The following is a 19,769-nucleotide window of genomic DNA, read 5'->3' as shown; positions in this document are numbered from 1 at the left end:
GATTTTCATAGGGTTGATCTTGTAACTTTGTTGAGTGACCCTTAAGCTCTGCAGACAAGATTATCAGTTTGAGAAACATGTGTGCAGCTATAGCTTTTGATTTGTTAACATAAGCATAAAACTCCAAATTTTCATTTGGCCTAGAATCTGGAATAAGTAAGCATTGTGATGTAAGGTCTGAAGTATGAACGAATGAAATGGAATAAAGAGGGCTGTATGACTGTGCCATATGCATTTTCACAGCACATAAAAGAGAAGGAAGAAGGGGGACATATCTCCAGTATCATGAGATGTATACAGTTTCATTTCTCAATGCATACAACTTGGTTACATCATCCTATCTACAGTAATTTCCTTGGCAAAACAACTAAGATTATATATGAGGTTATTTCAAAATGAATCTGATGTCTAAGTACGAATCTTTTCTAACTGTAAAAAGGTTAAGAGGTTGATGGGTTATAATTTTGGCAACGTTTACCAACTGTGAACTCGACCATCCTAACTATTTCAGCACCATCTGCAGGTCATGTTTAGACATTTGCAGAGTCTCCGATAGTTCTTCCCCAGGCGCACTACCAAGAACAGCATCAAATTTTCACCTCAACTCACTCTCAAAGGTGGTCGAGGACAAGATTCTATAGTAACATATGTGAGTAGGAGAACTGTGTTGTTTATCACCAAGTTCTTCTCTGGTAATAGATTAACACAAAGTATAAGCAAGAATAAGGATATATGTGAAGCCTGGAAAACACCTGCTTGTATAAATAGCCATACCGTTAGTGCCGCAATCAGTTTCAGAATCCCGACAAACTGTTAATTTCTGATGCTTTCTCCACTCCGTCCGAGTTGTAAGAAACAATTCTGTGAACTGAAAATTGAAGTTTTCCCAGCAGATCATACTCAATGCATTCGAACCTGCAAATAATCCATATGTTTGACTCATGTGAGCATCACATAGAGACGAGCTGTAGACTCTAGAGTCATTGATTAAGAATGATGGGAAAATAAATTTTCTTTCAGGACCATAAACTTCTTACTTCTCAACTTTTTAATATAGAGGTAGGCACACTTACAATTTTAGGCAGAGCTTATCAACAAGCGAAGAAAGATTCATCATCCTCAATTTTAAATCGTGAAGTTTCTCCTCTGAATAATGCTCAAAAGGTTCCTGTGTAAGCATAGAAAGCTTCTCCAGGCTTGCCTCAAGCTGCTGCTGCTGGTCCTCAAACAAGTTCTGTTTTATTGTCTTCTGTTCTGATGTCATCTCTTTTTTGAAAAGGTCACCAAACATGTGATATGCAAATGGGTAGGAATACGCAATAATTCTCCTTGATCTAAAGAGTCTGTTGATCGCATTGATTGCCCAGCTATAATCTTTAGATGACGATAAGTTTTCTTCCAAATATTTTATCTTTCTTTCTACAGTTTCCTTCAGCGTAGCTTCAAGCTTAAGAGAATCTTTATGAGCTTGATAACGGTTGAAATAGTGAGTATAACGAAATAGGTCCTTCTTGGTTTGCTCAATGTCTGTCTCCTCATCTTCTTTGAATCGTCCACACTCATGACCTGCAATGGAATCCCATGTATGATCTGCACCAGTTGGGGCACCACAGAGCCAACTGATAAAAACAAGAATACTTATCAACTTCAAATATTGTTTACCAACACTGTCAAGGAAAGAAAATGAGAAAGCAAATGGGTGAAAGCCAATGCAAAAATTGTTGAACACATATCACATCTTTGCACATAACATTTTTAGTGAGAATAAACTGCTTGCTAACCCACAGAAGCTAAAGAAGAATAGCATGGTGTTTATGTCACTGAACCAAAAACAATATATCAACATGCACATCACAAAAGGAAGAAAAACTGCAAAATTGCAGACCCAGGGACAAGGATCTTGCCCTCAGGTTTGAATGCTAAGAAGACAGAATGAAGTAACTACACAAGATGCACAGTATGAACACTCACCAGAATGGTTGTCCACAGATACAGGTAACTAGATTGCATCCTCCATCCTTGTTAACCAGCTTATTACATTTTGGGCAAGGCTTTGTGTTGACTGAAATGTAATTAACAGTCTGTGATTCATCTACACACTTCTTCAACCATTGTTCCCACATTTGGCATGAACAAGGAGAGTGTGCTTCACATAAACACCTAAAGCAGAATTGCTTTCCACATGCACATTGAACCTCGATTAATTCATCTTCCTCAATGCGTATAGCATTTCCGCAATGAGGAACACTCGGGCACCACTTCACTTTTCTATTATCCTCAATATATGATTCCAGAAGAAAACGGTCAAACTTCTCTGCAAGATTAGGATCCCTTGCACTGACCAGACTTCTGATTATTGCTTCATCACAAACAGCATTGCACTTGTGTGCCATGCATTTGATGCGCCTACTTTGACCCTCATTTATTTTTACAATGAAATGCTCTGTCCAACCTAAGGCACAATGGTAGACGGAACTCATGCCATTAGAAAAGAAAATAATCACAAAAATGCAAGCAGGCTTGCATGAACAAGTATAACAAAGTCATGAATATTAGATGGTAGGCAATCAGTGGTTTTCTTTTCCTTACAAAAAATTGATTCACCCCGCAATTTTTACAAGACTATATGCCATAACCACCTCAACAATTAATCATATTGATTCATTAAGATGAATTTAAAGGAAATTCCAGGGTGCATTATGTTTTTTTTTGTTTGTGAAATCCAATCTCATTTACAAATAGGTTTAAGATTCAAATGCTATTGAATTACAAATTCAAAACAAAATGTGTTTTTATCAACTTCATTCAAGAACAAACCAAATGCACTTACATAATTCTGCATAAGAGAAAAAGATCGCGCAGAGTACTTACATTTGTTACAAAAACAGTGGTTGCAATCCATAACCGTGACCTCATTAGCAGGAATTTCTTCCATGCAAATATCACACATAACCTCAGAAGAAAGCTGTGATGTGTCATGCTCCTCCATAGTCACACCTGCCTTTTCGTATAGTAACTCCTTCCCCCTCTCTACATACACAGCAAGCACCTTGTCGACATCCCAACGATAATGGATGAGCAAGGTTCGGGCATGGTACTCTTTCAGTGATAGCACATCCATCACCCTCTGCACATCTCCCCTCTACAGATTTCAATCGCAACATTTCAGTATAACAGAAATCGAAATACAATCACAGCTAATAATTATAAACAAATAAATAAACAATACCTGTGCAGCCAACAGAGATTCTTTCGAAATTACCTGCATCATTATCAAACGAAAAAAAATCTCAATTCGTACATAGCCACAAAATAATCCGAAGCTACAATACAAAAGAACAGAAATTTACTTTACTTTCACAATGGTAAAGATAAATTAAAAAAGAAATTAGAAGTAGGCAAGAAATGGGGCGGTCAAAAACTCAAAAGGTAAAGTTTCAAGTTTCAACCGGAGAATCAGAATTCGATCAAAGAAATTATTTACCTTAGTGGATGAAACCTCACACTTTGGAGTCTCACTCTCAACGTAGGCCATCATTTCCTCCTCCAAATTATCCTCGCGATAATTATCCTCCTCGTCATAGTAGCCTTCGTCCTCGCTGCTCACATAATAGTCGTCCTCCATTGCACGATCGCCGGCGAGAATCACAGAGAAAAGCAAAACTCCGGTGAGGGAGAGAGAGAGATAGAAATGTTTTAAGGGGAAAAAAGAAAGCTTCTAGGGGAAGCAAAACCCCTAGAAACAAAAAAGAGAGTGTCTCTCTTTTCCCCTTAGCTTTTCTTCTCTTGGTTGCTTCTCCTCTCCTCTTTTTCTTCTGTTTTCTTGTATGAGATTAAACGAATCCGTATGAGACATTGCGGGATGGTTTATATAGTGATCGGGTCAATTTGAAACTCTTCTTTCTTTAGCTTTTCTTTTCCACGGTGGAGAAAAGTCGTGCTTAAAATAAAATCTCAGGACCAACGGCGAATAGGGCCCCTGACGGATAAAGATCATTTCCCTGATATTTTTTTCTTTTACTTTTCACGGTACTGTGTACTGTGTAGTACTGCCTTTTAATTTTTACCACTCATTTCTTGATACAGGGTTTATGATATTTTGTAAATCTGCTACGGTGATCTGTATAAAACAAAGACTTGAGCCTACGCGTTAGAGATTTCATTGCAGGCATAATGGACTGCCTTGGGGATATTTATAGGTTACTGGTATCTATTTCTCTGTGGTATTATTGTTGCAAGATTTTCTGCATGAATTTGCAGCGATTTAAGGTACATTATGATCCCTTGATATACTGATCATTAGAGTAGAGAAAATGGTTGAACTTTCTGGTAAAAACAAGCAATTTATGAGTGGAAAATAGCATTTCAAGTTTACTGATAGCAGCTGCAACCATCTTACAGAAATGCTGCTGAACTAGGAAACCACTTCCTCTTGGTACAAAAAAATCTAATCACCATTCCTTTCCTAAATACAGCAAAATCGCTAGCTATGTCACTACTATCCGCTCAAGTTCTTTACTGATCAATTGAGTTTCCGACATGATCAGCAGAGAGTAGCGAATCAAAGTTGTAGCATACTAATACTACTGTCCAATCCACTCCACTACATATGAGTTTTAGCATCAAAATCTGTGTTAGCAGACAATGATGCATCAATGAGTTCCAGATGTTGCACTTTGATTCAGTGCTCTGCGTTTCTTCCTCCTCCCCACTTGAGGACACGGCTCTCAGCTTGTTCAGCCTGCATATTCCATAATTCATAACATAATTAGTACTGTGTACGAGGCTAGAAATAATGGACATGAAGATTGAGAGAAAGTAAGACTAGCACTGACCTCTGTGTTCCAGTTAGTTATGGAAGTGACAATTATCAAGATTATGGTTTGCAAGCAAATGCCACCAATCATTCCTGACCAAATACCCTATGAAAAACAAACCCACAATTCTTAGTGGGGGAAGATCAACATAATGGTAGTTCATAACTAGGCGTATATTATGGAATGATATTAAGGAGTTGGTCAGATTTTATTACCTCAACACCAAAAGCAAATGTGAATCCTAGAAGTATTCCAGCTGGCAATCCAACAATATAGTAACACCCAATGTTGATGTACGCAACAACAGATTGCCATCCAGCTCCAACAGCAACACCTTTAAAAACAAATCAATGCAATTCAAATGAATAAGAAACTAAACTCTCTTCATGGACTTCAATAAAATTGTATGCAAGATTTAGTATGCTTTTGTTTCTATCTTACCTGATAAGACTGGTTGAAGACTGTTAAGAAGCACTGTGATTCCAAGCAAAGTTGCAAGTTGGGTAGTTTCCTCAGCAACAGCCTCACTACTGGTGAATAGGTAAGGGAAGTAATCCCTTGTTCCAAGAACTATGGCCATGCATACAACTCCAATAGACACTGAAGTGATCGAAACCACTATCACTGAGAATTTCGCTATCTTGGCATTTCCAGCTCCAAGTTCGTTTGACACCCTCACACTGATTGCAGCATTGAACCCAAGTGCAATCATGGCATCCCATCCTTGTATGTTCATGCTGCACATATATAACTCAAAAGTGTAAGCAATGAGGTCATTAAAACATAGAAGACATGAAAACTGAACTCACAGTACTTCTGATGAGCACTTTACCAAATAGAGATGGCATCAACTGGGATCAAAGGATCCGCCAACCGGCCAGTTATGACCACAAGCACCATCAGGTACCAAAATTCCAAACTGCAATCACCACCAAACTAATTACTATGGTATTCAAAACAAAGTAATAATTAACTAGAGGTTAAATAAAAAAAAACTTGGAGATAGTAATGTACCATAACATAACAGCAGAAGCTAGAGAAAGCTTAACGAAGCCATAGAGGTCGGCAAAAGCGAGCATGGAGAAGCCACTCCAGGCACCATCCGACTTCGTAATGAAAATGTACATCAATTGGCCAATGATAATGAGCCACCATGATGTGTTGAGTGTGATTGCAGCTCCAGTCAAACCCCACCCGAGCTTCAAAATCATCAACCAGCTGAAAAAGGTGTGGAAAACTAGAACACCAGCTGATATATAAGCCATCACAAACACCTTCCTCTGTGCTTGCAAGAATTTCTGTATGGGAAAATTGAGCGCGTACGCGAACAATTGTGGAAGCATCCATATAGCAAACTTTCCTGCACCACAAAGCCCAATAAAATAAGTATTTTGGGCTTGCCCGTTACGTTGAAAAACATTTCAACAAAGCGCAATAGAATGTGACTTTTGAGCGTGCTGGATATTTAGTCATTAAATATTATATTATGCATCTTACTTGATTAAAGATTTGCTAGTTTTTTGGGAAGAACACAAAAGTAGTCTTATGAATTTGAACTTTCTTGATGCATTATTGTGACCCAACACATTCACCAGTATGTTACATGATTACAACTAAAGTTTAACACGTGTGAACATAAACAAATTCGGATTAATATTTATGTGTGCACATAAACAAATTCGACATACGAAATACTAATCGTGTGTGACAGTGTGTCGTAAATAAACGAAAGCAATAGTAAACACTAACCTGCAGCCTCAGATATCTCGTCGGTCTCACCAATGAACTCAAGAATGGGAGGAGACCAAACATAGATTGGAACCAAAAATAGAGATGTAGTCAGCAAAATGATCCATGATCTCTGCATGTACACACCCAGCATTCTAATCTGACCCGCACCATATGCTTGCCCACATAGCGTCTCCAATGCACTCCCCATTCCCAACTGTAATTTTCTCCACCACGTAACTTAATTAATTAGTACCTAATCAACATTAATATTTAAACCAAGGAACTTTTTTTATTTGGAAAACTAGGACATCGGTGTTTAGTGCAAGTGTGCAACTAAGAAACAGCCACCTTGCACAACTTTGAAGACAAAAGCCAAATGTAAATTTGCTTACCATGACACCGAAGGCAAGACCAGCAATGACGGAGTTCTCGACGGAGACGGCGGCGAGCTCGAGTTCTCCGACGAACCCGGTAAACGTCTGAGTGAGAGCACCCAACGAGTACTGACATAAGGCGGTGAAGATTGCAGGGCCAGCAATCTGCCATAGCTTCTTCGACTCAACCTTAAACTTGGGACAAAACCCGAGTTCCTTTTCGTCTTCATGGCCGCTGTGGTTGCTGATCAGAAGTGGGGTATCGTCTACTACGGCCGCCATGGCTATGGAGACACAGAGAGAGAGAGCTAGCTAGATAACAGTGATGAAAGTATTGCGATGTTTCAAGACTTAGTGGAGAGTGAGGTCTTATACTAGTGCATGTCTTATTTAGTTGGGAAGAGATTTAGCTAGGGCTTTTCGGTGGTTGGAAAAACTGGGGTCTGTGTTTCTTTGGCTTGCCAGGTTGGTATGGAATGCCTTTGTCACTGTTGCAGTGTTTGAACGGTCGTTAATGTCTTGACGTTTTGAAACTAACTTTTGGACATGACACGTAGTGTGTGTTTTCTGACCCAAAATAAATCCTCTGTGTCTGCATGTCTAAGATGCGGCGGGCTCACCGAAACGGCGCCGTTTGGGCCTCTTGGTATATACCGATCCAAGTCATTTTAGTTTTGAACCATTGTTACATTGTTAGGTAGTATAATACTGTATTAGACTGAACTAGTGGTTTGTCTCTCAACCGTTAAAAGAGGTGAGTTGTTCATCAGCAGAATTGTTAGCTGCCAACAATAATCTTCCTGCCTGAAGAAGAAGTATGTTGCCCTTTGCAGAAGAAGTGTTGCCCTTTACACCTCTTCCTGCTTGGCAACACTTCTTCCTGCTTGGTGTCGACAATCGTAGCTCCTCGACTTTGTAGGTTTCGGCTTCAGCATACAGGGTCTTATGTATTCTAAGTTGCACTTGCAGTTCTTTTCTAGTTTACTAAGTAATTCAGAGTAAGAGTTGCTGTAAAAGTGAAAACAGAGAGTTGAAGACTCGTTCAATAACCATCTATGATGAAGAGGGTGGTTAACTAACTTTGCAGTTCAGGTTTGACTAGAAGGGTAGGTTGAGGTTCAGATCACTGTCCAAAACCATGTCTGTGTGACCGATTATTATACTCCATTAAGAACATGCATGACTGCTAAAATTCATTCTATATGCATGTGAATTTTGCCCTGAAAGCAAATTGAGAATAGAGATCTTCTTCAAATAGGTCGAATTTGTCCCACACAGATCCTCATTTCCTTTCAGCTGCCAAAGGTCGTTGTTGCTGATGCCATATTTCTCCAGCTGAACACATAAAAAACCAACTTGTACAATCGTGTACCTTAAAAAAGAAATCCAAAATTTGGTACCAACCAACTTTCTCATTATCTTACTTCCCCAACGAGTCTAAGAACATTATGGTATCTGGTCCATTAAAATTTGTTATCGATGCAACAAGAATCCTGGAGCTAGAAAACTGAAACAATCAGACTATGATCAGGAGGGTCAAACGTCGACTCAGCTCCTTGCTTCATGTAATGAGCATATAGTGGTGAATCAACAACTAATCTTTTGTAATGAGAATGCACAGATGGTTTGGTCAGGCAGACATCTTCTGTAATGAGAATGAACCATACAACTGACACTATGAAATGCACAGAAGGAATGCTATTAATCAAGAATATTGATAATGCAAGGCGTAAACTTGGCTGCTTGAACTTGGCTGCTTGACAGTTGCAAATTCCGTCTCCAAAACTTATGCATTATGCATATTAATGCCCAGAAAGTGAAGGCACATCTGACTATCTGAGTTCTCAAATACCATATAGAGGTTATTGCTTAGTATCTACAAGACATTGTTCAGGAAACAGAAGGACCTACATCACAAAGACTTGTACCCATGTTCATTTCTGTGAGCAATGACTCCTAGCTGCCTAATTAATTGATTAATCATGGTTCCAAGTAAATTATCTCTGCATTCGCTGAGGCCCGCTTAAATTGGAGCAACTTCTTTACCAGCTCCCAACCACAGTTGACAGAAGCAGGCTTAACAGTCATCTTCTCAAGCATGGGTGAATTAGAAAGCAGAAATTCGATAAAATCTACCTCAGGTTGGGTATTGGAGGTGCCGATAATTCTCACAAGTTGTAGTTGGGCAAACGGATGATTGCAGTCTTCTTTTATAGAAAACTTGGTTCTTCCAGCAGCAGGCTCTTCCTCCGGGCGGACCTGCAAGTGTGTGGTATCAAAATCTTAAACAAATTACACAAAAGGTCTCTAAAACTCAACTCCAGTACAGTTGGACCAGTTAATTTGATTTAACGAACAGACAAATCTAGCATGCATCAATACAATAAAGCTCACCAAAATTTCTAGTTCTTGCAGAGCAGGGGAGCTTCTGAGAAGGAACACAGCAGTTAAAACCTCCTCCCAGTCACTGAAGTTAATCCGTATAGAAAGGTAATTCAGATCTCGACATGGTCTAGGCAGCCTTCCTGACACACCAGCAGCCAAATACTGGTGGGAAACAAGAGAGTCAATTTATATGCTAAATTCCCTACAGCCACGTAAAAGATCATGACATGTAACTATAAAGCTGCAGAATCCTTTGATTACCTTTAAAAAGTGACTCTGAATTTCAAGCCTCTGAACACGAGGTATCTGACCAAAAAACTTGAGCAAATTGCCAGAATGACGAGGAGACCGTCTTTGGTGATCGGGTACATGGTCGTACAAAGCAATGGCAACAACAGTAAGATTTAAGGCATTCACAAAATTGACATCCTCAAAAGCACCTCCAACGTCAAAGAATTGGAGATTAGGAGCATCAATGTTGAGATCAGTGAAACCGTCAAAGTTCATCAAAGTAAATCTCTCAAGCAGAGGACATGAAACAATCAGATTCTCAAACACATCTTGGGCCACTGTAACATGCTGAATATCTAAGCTCTTCAAATTCCTAAAGCCCTTGAAGGTCGAGGGTGGTTTCAGCAAACAATTGAATAACTCCAGATGAGTCAATTCTTTTAGAGAAAACAAACTAGACGGCATTGTGAAGCGAGCCCCTTTCCAAATCTCAAGCACAAACTCTTTGACAGAGCTTCTTGTGAGATAAAGAATCCAGCGGTCAATGTCACTAGTAGCAAAGAAGTCTCTGTTCGAAAGCTTGAACATGTCTATGGGACCAGTGTGAAGCAAGAGAACATGATCCACAATGTTCACAAAGGTTATCTGGTTCCGAGCAGAGACACAGTGATGATCAAACACAAGACGCCCGAGCGTAGATGATCTGTACCTCCATTTAGTCGACAAAACACTCGTCCTCACCGCCTCCTTCATAGGCAAATGCTGCAAAATCTGTTCTATGACAGGACATGGTAAGCTGCTGAGTCTATCCAGCTCGATATCCATTTTGTAATGGGACTTGGGTGGTTCTTTTCGCTTCTGACACATTCCAGTCATAACAAATCAATTAAAAAAACAAAAACAAAAAAACAATAATCTCACACAATGACCAATGCTCGCCTACAACCACACTTTCACAGTGTTATTATATATTTTTTGATTTCACGATAATAAAATTATGTCTAAGATGAAATGTAGAATCAGCTTCTCCATAAACTAAAAAGCTAGCAGCTTTCAATCACGAAACTTAAATTCGTAAACTAAAATAAACAGAAACCCTAGCCGGAGTGATTATCGATCGAAACAGAATGAAAATTCAAACACGGTTGAAATAAAAATCAGAACTTTATTCATTTTCGAAAAAAAATAAAAATAAAAATCAGAACTTTACCATATCAGTCGAATTTCCTAGGCAGTGCGCAATCGGATCCTGAGCGGTGCTGTGTGGAATCTGAAGAGAGAAGAGCTCAGTGGGCAGTGGGTAATCTTCGAGGCAGCCAAGAACTGAAGAAATGAAGAAACAGACGAAAAAGGAAGGAGGCTGCTCAAGTTACAAGGCATTGATTTGGTCAAGCTTAGAAGAAAGAAGTGGGCTTTTGATATTGGGTTTTGATGTTGGGCTTGAGAATTGCGAATCTTTCGGCCCATAAAAAAATTTGGTGTTTGGTAGAATTTGGTTACTGTTGGCCTAACTAGTTAGGCCCGTACACCAAGACATGTTTTTCTCAATGGTAATTATACATGAGGCAAGCAAGAAGGGATGGCATGTCTATGGCTCATGGCTGAGACTTGTGAAAATAATCTACTGCATTATGTGATGAAACGTGTGCACATTTGCACCATTAACACTCAATTAGTGACACAATGATAATATATATCAAATACATGTGTATAATACTAATCTGTCAAACTAAAGTAGACCCTAATTTTGCTTATTCCGTCCGGATTCATTTTAGAGAAACCTGTATAAACTAGGAACTTCTAAAAGCCACATATACATTTGGAATCGTGTGAACTGTGAAGGACTGAAGGGTGTTTGTATTCGTAATACAGGTGATCTAAGAGTGACGTGGGGTTATATTATATATGGTAATATATGGTCGATCGTTCTCAAGTTTGATTATACATGTCTGTATTTTCAACGTCGTCTAACCTAACCGATTGAGAAATGAGAAACTAACAAGCAAACCATAGAAATCACACATTTCTGTTTAGTAAAATTGACTTTCCCTTCTCGGCTCACTTATGGCACCGCCACATGATCTAATCCAAGTTGGTTTCTATTTGGATAGATGCATGGATCGCTTCTGTAAGTTCTAGTCATAACGAATGGTTTTGGCAGATGCAAATTATAAATATCTATGTGTGGAGCTCCCTAACTTATATATAAATAGCTTCTTTCCCAATCTAGCTAGCATGACTAGCTAGCTAGTTCAGCACTTGATCTGTATAGGTTTCGAATCAGCTTGGAGCTAGCTATCTGCAGAAAAGGAAAGTCCATACAGGGATATGAACCTACAAGGCATATAATGACCAGTATGGGAAATTCCAGCTCCAGTGAAGGGTAAGTACCATAGTAATTTTCTATCAAAGTTTAGGGGTATTAATTATTAGTTAATTTGTAAAATTTTATGCGCAGAGGAGGATTCAAGAACTCTAACAGAAAGCACTACAAGCAGCTCGATTCTACTATTTCTGCAGGTTATGATCATGAAGGAATAAAGAGGGTTAAGGCAGACAAGTACGTCTGTGATTCCCCACCTTATTCCGATCTATGCATTTGCGTGATTACGTGGAACATGAACGGCCGGTTATGCTACCGAGATTTGATGATGGTTGCCCGGAACAACAGCAAGTTCGATCTTCTGGTTATCGGTCTGCAAGAAGTGCCCCGGAAACTGTTCGAACGACCGTTGCAGACAGCGCTTCTTGACTCTCACGTGTAAGTCGATCTAGTAGTCCGGCCAGATTACATTAGTACGTACGTTTGTTTCGTTCGTCAATTTTGCTGTTGTCTACGTATATCTATATGTATGGTACTTTACTTATAAGTTGGATTCTTTGTTCCCGTTTTCTGATATGAAATAGATTGTTGGGAGAAGCCACTATGCAATCAATACACCTGTATGTCTTTGGTGCAAAGGGCTCAGACTTGTTCCTCAGAGGTAAGCAAGAGCTAGACGTAGGTCATTATCACACACACACACACATATATATATATATATACACACACACACACGCACACGTATGTTATGTAGGTATGAGTCTAGTATATATCATCGATCTTATCGCTATAGGCGTACTAATCATGAGTACGTTGTGAACTTGTGATCTAGCTAGCTAGTTAATTAGTTAAATTTGAGATATTTACATGCATGATTGATGCGCGCTCTTATGGATGACGACGATGATTGTGCATACACAGAAATGAAGATTGATAAGCTTTCATTTGGGGGATGTGGAGGACTAGTCGGAAGGAATAAAGGAGCTGTGGGAATCCGCATCAACTATAAAGGCATTCCAATGGTCTTCATCTCTGGCCATCTCTCTGGTATACCTACTCGATCTCTGATCTGTCTCACTGTTCTGCTTCAAACCTATTCCGACTAAAAGCTACCCTTTAGTCCTTGTAAATAGGCCGGCCGGCCCTTTCTGTTTTTGTTAGGGCAAATGTTTATGATGATTTATTTTTGTGCGATGTGTTGCAGCTCATGCTCGCAATGTGGGGAAGAGGAATTCCGAATTCAAGAGTGTATCAGAATCTTTTTTCTCCAAGGCCTTGAAAAAGGACCCTTATGCTTCACCTCCCAAAATCATCGTCTGGTTGGGAGATCTCAACTACCGAATACAAGGGATTGAAAATCATTCCGTACGAAATATGATAAACAAAGATCTCCACGGAGTAATTAAATATCCCCAACTTCATTTTATTTATTGCCTCTCCCAAATTATGAATTACCACATCAAGTATATTCTGATATCAACGCGCGCACATATAATTTGATGCAGCTACTATCCAGCAATGACCAACTATTACAAGAAGCCGAGAGAGGAGAAATCTTCAAAGGATTCCGCGAGGGGACGTTAACCTTCAAACCGACTTACAAATACGACGTCGGAAGTAGCAACTACGACACAAGCTATAAGGTGCGAGTGCCGTCGTGGACCGACCGGATTCTGTTCAAGACGGAGGAGGATACAGACGACGAGTTCCATGCGACGCTACACTCATACGAATCCATGGACGAGATTCACAGTTCAGATCATAAACCAGTCAAAGCTCACATATGTTTGAAACTTAACAAATCACCAAACACATCATGATCACAATTATTAGCCTCTGGAAACTATGTGCTTAATGTAACGTACAATGACTTTTCTGTGATTATGACATCATGTTTTGATGACTTTCCTAAATAAGTAGAAGCAAAGATATCGAATTCAATTGCTTCACTCTTAATTAATCGATTATGAGCCTCCATTTGATCAAGTCGTTTCCATCCTCCTCAAAGAGGCAAAGAAAACAAACCTTTGCGACAATTAGTACATTTAAAACCAACGGATTGATACGGTCAATCTTGTTAATTAACAAAACAAAATGAAGGCAAATGACAGGTGGGAAATTGACGTGTGTTTTTGCATATTCATACTTGCATATTCAGACAAATTAAACTAAACAAGGTCAAACAATGGGATTGCATATTCAATGAATGAGTCACTAATAATATGAGGTAGCAAAATATGCATGAAGAGCGACCTATATATATATATATATAGCTATATACAATAAAATTAACAAGATCCACNCCCAAAAAAAAAAAAAAAAAAAACCTCTATTAGATCATGCATTACATATGAGAAACTGATCATTTGTTTATGTAAATACCTTTATATTTTTTCTCTTTGATGCCTAAATTGCTATTGGGAGGGATAGGTGAGTTTGGAATCTTCTTCTTTTATCCAAACCTTCAGCTTCTTTTTTCAGACTCTTTCCTCTTTTTCAGTTTTTTTCTTTTTTGAAGAGAAAAACAAAATAACTAAAATACTTTCCTCTTTTTCAGTTGCTTTGTTACATTTACCTTAATACTCAGATCACAAATATCTTCACAAAATCCATCTTTTCAGCTAATTTTAGGCTTAAAGTTAAAACCCACGTCCCTTCACTTCATCAACACGACCCTAAAGGCCCATAACCTTTTAACAATTACTAAAATACAAAATATAAAAGAAAAAAAACAATTGTTAGGATTATTATTCTTCAAGTTAAACTTTGTTGGGTGTTTCAGGTGGAACAGTTAAAAAGGAAGGGGCTTCAGAATTCGTGATTGCCCAACTGGGTTTTGATGAAGCTTCGTCAATCCCTTTTGGGTTAACAAAAGTCAATCAAAGTTTGAGACTTGCGCCTCTTTTTTATTTTGTTTTTTGATTTCAAATGATTGACTTTGAAATTTGCGTACACCCACAGTTCATACGCATTCTTTGTTTTTCCAATACACTGTTCATAGTTTTGGGGCATTCCTTTTACACGTTTCAAGGGATATTGAATTGTCTTCCTCCCCATTTTTTCTGCCAGATTCTCCTTCTGAATTTTAAAGCTTGTTTCTTTTCTTGAATATTTTTGCTTACCCAAAAAAGATAAAAATAAAAAGAAGACAGAAAGTGAACAAAGGAAAGAGCTTGAATGAGTTTTGTATATGTGAAAGAATTTCTGATGATGAGCTGTAAAAATGATTGCTTTTGATCGAGTTGGGGATCTTATCTGATCTGGGTCTGCTCTGCTATAGCTCTCTCACCATTGTTGCACTTTCAAGGTGAGTCACTTCTCCACTATTTGATTCTCTTGCCTTTTCTTTACCTGAGATTAAACTTAATATGTCATCTAATTTATGGACATGTTGAACTGGAAGAATCTCTGTCTGCCTCACCTGTATATAATAGAATTGAGGAACCTTCAGTTTCTGAATTTGCAAGTTTTAGCTGGAACATTCTGGGGCTGCAGAAATGCGTGGTAGGGTGAATTGCCTTGATTCTGTTGTCTGTACTTGTATGTTTATTGAAGATGAAATCAATGGCATTGATTAGGGTGAATTGCCTTGATTCTGTTGTCTGTACTTGTATGTTTATTGAAGATGAAATCAATGGCATTGATGACCCGGTTGATGGGTTTGGCAGTGCAGCATTTGTTAAACCCAGTTTCTTGAATTTGAGGTGTTTGAATAGGTCTTGCTTGCCATCATTCTTTTGCATCTAGTGTAATGTTAGTCTTTCACAATATCCACGCGTTAATTTTCTTTTGTTGTCTGCTTTGAAGTCCATACTACATCAAACGTTATGGATTGTACTGAAACTAATCAGAATTGTGTTGAACTTGTACATCATTTGTTGTTTTAGTTGTTCATATAGCAGTTGCTTCTTGTGCAGTTAAGAAGTTAATAGGCTATGAGCACATAACATTACACATTATGGGTTGGCTGAGCAAGATTTTCAAAGGGGGCTCCAGCCACAAAATTTCGGAAGAGCATTGTCATGAGAACTATGGAGAGCATCCAAATACCGATGGTCCTTCTTGCTCAGGGGTAATAACATCTATAAGTTCGTTGCTCTTAGTTGGAAAAGTATGTTTATTTTTAGTCTTCTTTTAATCTGCTTAGAGTCCTTTAACATACCATGTTATGGGAATGTAGGACATCTGGCCAGAGAACGAGAATGAAGATATAGACCGTGCTATTGCATTATCTCTTTTAGAAGAAAATCAGAAAGGAAAAAATGTGATTGGTGAGTGAATGGTTTCACATTGCAATTATTCTTTTTGTGAACATGAAGTGTTATGTGTCTCAGCTTTCTATGGGTTTTGTTGGCTTCTAAATCTCAGCCATGAACAAGACTGTTGCAATTTAGAGTAAAGAGTATATGGTTATGTGTCCAATGGCATTTTGAAATATTTATTGCATGGTCCATCCTTATTCTGTCAAATGGTCAAATATGTACTAATTGGAATTTTACATTCGTTGTTAGATTTTGATTCTCAGTTGCAAGAAGATGAGCAACTTGCCAGAGCCTTACAAGAAAGTTTGAATGCGGAGTCTCCTCCCCGATATGGAAATGGAAATACACATCCTCCTCAATATGGAAATGGAAATACACATCCTCCCCGATATGGAAATGGAAATGGAAATGCGTACCCTCCTCCATATGAAAACGGAAATGCATATCCTCCTCGATATGGAAATGGACATACATATCCACCTGTCCCCATGTACTATCCAATTGGGTCCAGGTATCAATTTCTCTTGACCTGATTCTGTAATCTGTAGGTTAAGGCTTCTGATTTTCTACCCTGATCATACGCAATGGAGCCATGAAAAACAAAGAAACTTGGGATGTTATTAACAAGCTATTCATTATATATTATAGAAGTTGGAAATGTTGTGCATTTCTTTACATACTGAACATCATGCAGCCTGTTGATGCAGCAATAATTTCTTGTGGAAGTTCACATTTCTTTTTACATGGATTATGCATCATTTGATTTATTCTGGTGTAGTTTATTCCTTCACTTGAATATGATCATAGAGTTTCCATTCTTTTTTGGTAGGATTTGTGCCGGTTGCAATGCCGAGATTGGTTTTGGACGATATTTGAATTGCCTGAATGCAGTTTGGCATCCAGAATGCTTCCGGTGCCGTGCATGCAATGTACCGATTTCTGATTATGAGGTATGAAATGTAGGGATACTTCAGCAATCCCCCAATAATAATAGCAATACCAAATCAAAAGAAAGCTAAACGAAATTAAAATCCCTAAGTTTTGAATGTATTAAAGTAAGTCATAAAGTAGATTTAAATTTCTACTCTTCTGCTTATCTGGAAGCTTAGGTCTTCTTCTTGCATTTCAGCACTGGCTTATTTTTGGCTGTTTAAATGAGCTTACCATCTTTCATCTTATGCAGTTTTCTACAGCTGGGAATTACCCATACCACAAATCTTGCTACAAGGAGAGCTACCATCCAAAATGTGATGTTTGCAAGCACTATGTAAGTATCCCAATATACTTAATAATCCATTGGTTCTATCAGAACATACAAAACCAAAGAATTAGTTCTAGTTAGTGCACACCTAAAATATAAAAATGCTGAATTACCTAAAATATACCACAGCTCATTGAATGTCAAGTCCATTTACATACATCTTGGTATTCCTACACCATTGATAAATGATGGGATTGCCTGATTGGATATATTTGACAGGCCCTTTTGTTTGAGTTTGCAGTTGCTCATGTTTCAAACAATATAGTCTAAAGATTCCAATCGAACATTTGTTTCCTTCAATTATTTGATTAATTGTGAGTTGTCGTCTTTTGTAATATATATATATCTTTTGACAGATTCCAACAAACCCTGCTGGTCTTATTGAATATAGGGCACATCCATTTTGGGTTCAAAAATATTGCCCATCTCATGAACATGATAATACTCCTCGGTGTTGCAGCTGTGAGCGAATGGAGGTCAGTAGAAATAAATTACTTCACACCAAAGTTCTTTGAAAAGAAAAAAATTAACTAGACTATTTCAAAACAAAGAAAAGGAGAGAGAAATAAGATTTATATGTACACTACCTGCAGGCGCGGGACACAAGATATATAAATTTAAATGATGGTCGGAAGCTCTGTCTCGAGTGTTTGGACTCTGCAGTCATGGATACCAGCGAATGCCAACCCCTATACCTTGATATACAGGAGTTCTATGAAGGTTTGAATATGAAAGTGGAGCAGCAAGTTCCATTACTCTTGGTTGAAAGGGAAGCACTAAATGAAGCGAGAATAGGAGAAAGAAATGTAAGGGCAATCAATTCTGATTAGTTTTTAGTATGATAAGTAAGAAAGTTTGCCATTGTTGGATTTGGAAAGTCAGACATTGTTAATATGGGTCCTTTCCACTTGTCTCTGATGACTTTCAAGTCCCTTTAAAGAGTAACACCTCGTCATTTGAATCCTGCATTGCTAATTGTTCAACATGCATATAAACATCATGCAATACTTTGACATTGTTAGTTCATAGAAACACGTGCACAAGTCTGTTGATAATTTAAGGAAGTATGGTTCAAATGATACATTGACAAAGATGTAAGACATTGACAAAGATGTTACACTTACATCTTTGTCAATGTATCATTTATGTGATCGTCTAGTTTTGATGTTTGTTCTTCCGAAGTGTTACAATATTACGTCTGACTTAAATTAACTGTTGTCATTTCCAGGGCCATTATCACATGCCTGAGACCAGAGGGCTCTGCCTTTCTGAGGAACAGACTATTAGCAGGGTAAGAGATTTTCAAAATATTTTGTTTGCTTTTCATAGGGGTTGAGTTTCAAACTGATATCCGTTTTGTTGGTTATATTTTCTGAAAATTACCAGATTTCGAGGCGGCCAAAGTTTGGGGCAGGAAACCGAGCCACTGACATGATAACAGAGCCCTACAAACTAACTCGTCTCTGTGAGGTGACAGCAATTCTAATATTGTATGGTCTTCCAAGGTACATCTTCAATCCATAATGACATGCAGGTCTCTGTCACCTCATGTATTAGCATTTCCTGATTTTTTCTGGATACTTAATATGAGAGGATGATAACTGGACTCTTCTGCATATAGGTTGCTGACTGGGTCTATCCTAGCACATGAAATGATGCATGCATGGCTGCGGCTTAAAGGTACCTTTCAGATCACTCCATTTATATTTTTGTATATAATTTTCTCTTGACAAAAATTGCAAACATGAAATATGACGTCCAGGCAAAAAACAATGATTTAATATCTAACGCTTCTTGCAGGTTACCGAACTCTTAGTCAAGATGTTGAAGAAGGTATCTGTCAGGTTGTAGCTCACATGTGGCTAGATGCCGAGCTTACGTCTGGCTCAGAAGGAAATTCTGCATCTACGTCCTCATCTTCCTTCAGTTCCAATTCATCAAAGAAGGGCACGCGATCTCAGTTTGAGAAGAAGCTTGGGGAGTTCTTCAAACACCAGATCGAAGCAGACATTTCCCCAGTATATGGAGACGGATATAGGGCTGGTCAACAGGCAGTGCAGAAATACGGGCTTAAAAGGACCCTAGACCATATTCGAATGACAGGGACCTTTCCTTGTTGATGACTCAGTCCTAGAGTATATTGGTGCTTCTTTCTTTCCACAGAGTTAGAACCTGGCCTTCTCATATTAGAAACCAAGGCCAGAGTTGATAGGAATTGACTCTAAAGAGAATCATGGATTGAATGCTCATTTTTATGATTTTGGCTGTTGCCATGCATCTACTTGATGACTTGATTTACATATCGTGTTCCTGTCACCATGTTTACCGAATTTCTTCTGATGCCACTCGATTACAATAGGATCAAACTAACGTTTCGCATTACAA

The 19,769-nt window shown here is 38.5% G+C and overlaps 5 protein-coding genes across 5 annotated transcripts; 2 read left to right on the top strand and 3 right to left on the bottom strand.

Annotated features, from left to right (window-relative positions):
• Positions 1-186: 186 nt before the first annotated feature.
• On the bottom strand, positions 187-3,709 carry LOC101311071 (probable E3 ubiquitin-protein ligase ARI1-like). The gene is made up of 7 exons (XM_004291869.1): positions 3,485-3,709; positions 3,230-3,262; positions 2,872-3,142; positions 1,972-2,452; positions 1,074-1,619; positions 775-915; positions 187-689 (listed from the first exon to the last, which is right to left on the bottom strand). The coding sequence occupies exons 1-6, from the start codon at positions 3,623-3,625 to the stop codon at positions 795-797; spliced, it is 1,593 nt and encodes a 530-aa protein (XP_004291917.1). The 5' UTR covers positions 3,626-3,709; the 3' UTR covers positions 187-689; positions 775-794.
• A 638-nt stretch (positions 3,710-4,347) lies between these two features.
• Positions 4,348-7,443, bottom strand: LOC101310778 (protein TRANSPARENT TESTA 12-like). The gene is made up of 8 exons (XM_004291868.1): positions 6,941-7,443; positions 6,567-6,762; positions 5,832-6,177; positions 5,650-5,736; positions 5,259-5,554; positions 5,033-5,151; positions 4,836-4,922; positions 4,348-4,741 (listed from the first exon to the last, which is right to left on the bottom strand). Exons 1-8 carry the CDS (start codon positions 7,202-7,204, stop codon positions 4,682-4,684), a joined length of 1,455 nt encoding a protein of 484 aa, XP_004291916.1. The 5' UTR covers positions 7,205-7,443; the 3' UTR covers positions 4,348-4,681.
• A 1,322-nt stretch (positions 7,444-8,765) lies between these two features.
• On the bottom strand, positions 8,766-10,820 carry LOC101310490 (F-box/FBD/LRR-repeat protein At1g13570-like). Its single transcript, XM_004291867.1, has 4 exons — positions 10,749-10,820; positions 9,569-10,396; positions 9,317-9,469; positions 8,766-9,181 (listed from the first exon to the last, which is right to left on the bottom strand). Exons 1-4 carry the CDS (start codon positions 10,749-10,751, stop codon positions 8,903-8,905), a joined length of 1,263 nt encoding a protein of 420 aa, XP_004291915.1. The 5' UTR covers positions 10,752-10,820; the 3' UTR covers positions 8,766-8,902.
• Positions 10,821-11,731: 911 nt separating this feature from the next.
• On the top strand, positions 11,732-13,819 carry LOC101310193 (type I inositol 1,4,5-trisphosphate 5-phosphatase 11-like). The gene is made up of 6 exons (XM_004291866.1): positions 11,732-11,921; positions 11,997-12,299; positions 12,446-12,522; positions 12,783-12,908; positions 13,066-13,259; positions 13,367-13,819. The coding sequence occupies exons 1-6, from the start codon at positions 11,887-11,889 to the stop codon at positions 13,679-13,681; spliced, it is 1,050 nt and encodes a 349-aa protein (XP_004291914.1). The 5' UTR covers positions 11,732-11,886; the 3' UTR covers positions 13,682-13,819.
• Positions 13,820-14,786: 967 nt separating this feature from the next.
• On the top strand, positions 14,787-19,683 carry LOC101309904 (protein DA1-like). Its single transcript, XM_004291865.1, has 13 exons — positions 14,787-15,168; positions 15,265-15,365; positions 15,779-15,933; positions 16,042-16,132; positions 16,373-16,634; positions 16,953-17,073; positions 17,307-17,390; positions 17,741-17,860; positions 17,978-18,190; positions 18,613-18,675; positions 18,771-18,889; positions 19,006-19,064; positions 19,185-19,683. Exons 2-13 carry the CDS (start codon positions 15,359-15,361, stop codon positions 19,502-19,504), a joined length of 1,614 nt encoding a protein of 537 aa, XP_004291913.1. The 5' UTR covers positions 14,787-15,168; positions 15,265-15,358; the 3' UTR covers positions 19,505-19,683.
• The last annotated feature ends 86 nt before the right edge of the window (positions 19,684-19,769 follow it).

This window comes from Fragaria vesca, linkage group LG2 (assembly GCF_000184155.1).
Source record: "Fragaria vesca subsp. vesca linkage group LG2, FraVesHawaii_1.0, whole genome shotgun sequence".
Lineage (NCBI taxonomy): Eukaryota > Viridiplantae > Streptophyta > Magnoliopsida > Rosales > Rosaceae > Fragaria > Fragaria vesca.
The sequence above is the reverse complement of the archived record's forward strand: the minus strand, read 5'-3'. Positions and strand labels throughout refer to the sequence as shown.

Coding starts and splice junctions, on each gene's coding strand:
- LOC101309904 (XM_004291865.1), top strand. Junction 16,635..16,952: donor TACTATCCAATTGGGTCCAG/GTATCAATTTCT, acceptor CTTTTTTGGTAG/GATTTGTGCCGGTTGCAATG. Junction 18,191..18,612: donor CGAGAATAGGAGAAAGAAAT/GTAAGGGCAATC, acceptor TGTCATTTCCAG/GGCCATTATCACATGCCTGA.
- LOC101310778 (XM_004291868.1), bottom strand. CDS start 7,204: ATGGCGGCCGTAGTAGACGATACCCCACTTCTGATCAGCAACCACAGC. Junction 5,555..5,649: donor GTTGATGCCATCTCTATTTG/GTAAAGTGCTCA, acceptor ATATATGTGCAG/CATGAACATACAAGGATGGG. Junction 4,742..4,835: donor TAACTAACTGGAACACAGAG/GTCAGTGCTAGT, acceptor TGGAATATGCAG/GCTGAACAAGCTGAGAGCCG.
- LOC101310490 (XM_004291867.1), bottom strand. Junction 9,470..9,568: donor TTCAGAGTCACTTTTTAAAG/GTAATCAAAGGA, acceptor GTTTCCCACCAG/TATTTGGCTGCTGGTGTGTC. Junction 9,182..9,316: donor TGCAAGAACTAGAAATTTTG/GTGAGCTTTATT, acceptor ACACACTTGCAG/GTCCGCCCGGAGGAAGAGCC.
- LOC101311071 (XM_004291869.1), bottom strand. CDS start 3,625: ATGGAGGACGACTATTATGTGAGCAGCGAGGACGAAGGCTACTATGAC. Junction 3,143..3,229: donor AATCTCTGTTGGCTGCACAG/GTATTGTTTATT, acceptor TGAAATCTGTAG/AGGGGAGATGTGCAGAGGGT. Junction 2,453..2,871: donor CCACTGTTTTTGTAACAAAT/GTAAGTACTCTG, acceptor ATTGTGCCTTAG/GTTGGACAGAGCATTTCATT.
- LOC101310193 (XM_004291866.1), top strand. CDS start 11,887: ATGACCAGTATGGGAAATTCCAGCTCCAGTGAAGG. Junction 11,922..11,996: donor AATTCCAGCTCCAGTGAAGG/GTAAGTACCATA, acceptor TTTTATGCGCAG/AGGAGGATTCAAGAACTCTA. Junction 13,260..13,366: donor TAAACAAAGATCTCCACGGA/GTAATTAAATAT, acceptor AATTTGATGCAG/CTACTATCCAGCAATGACCA.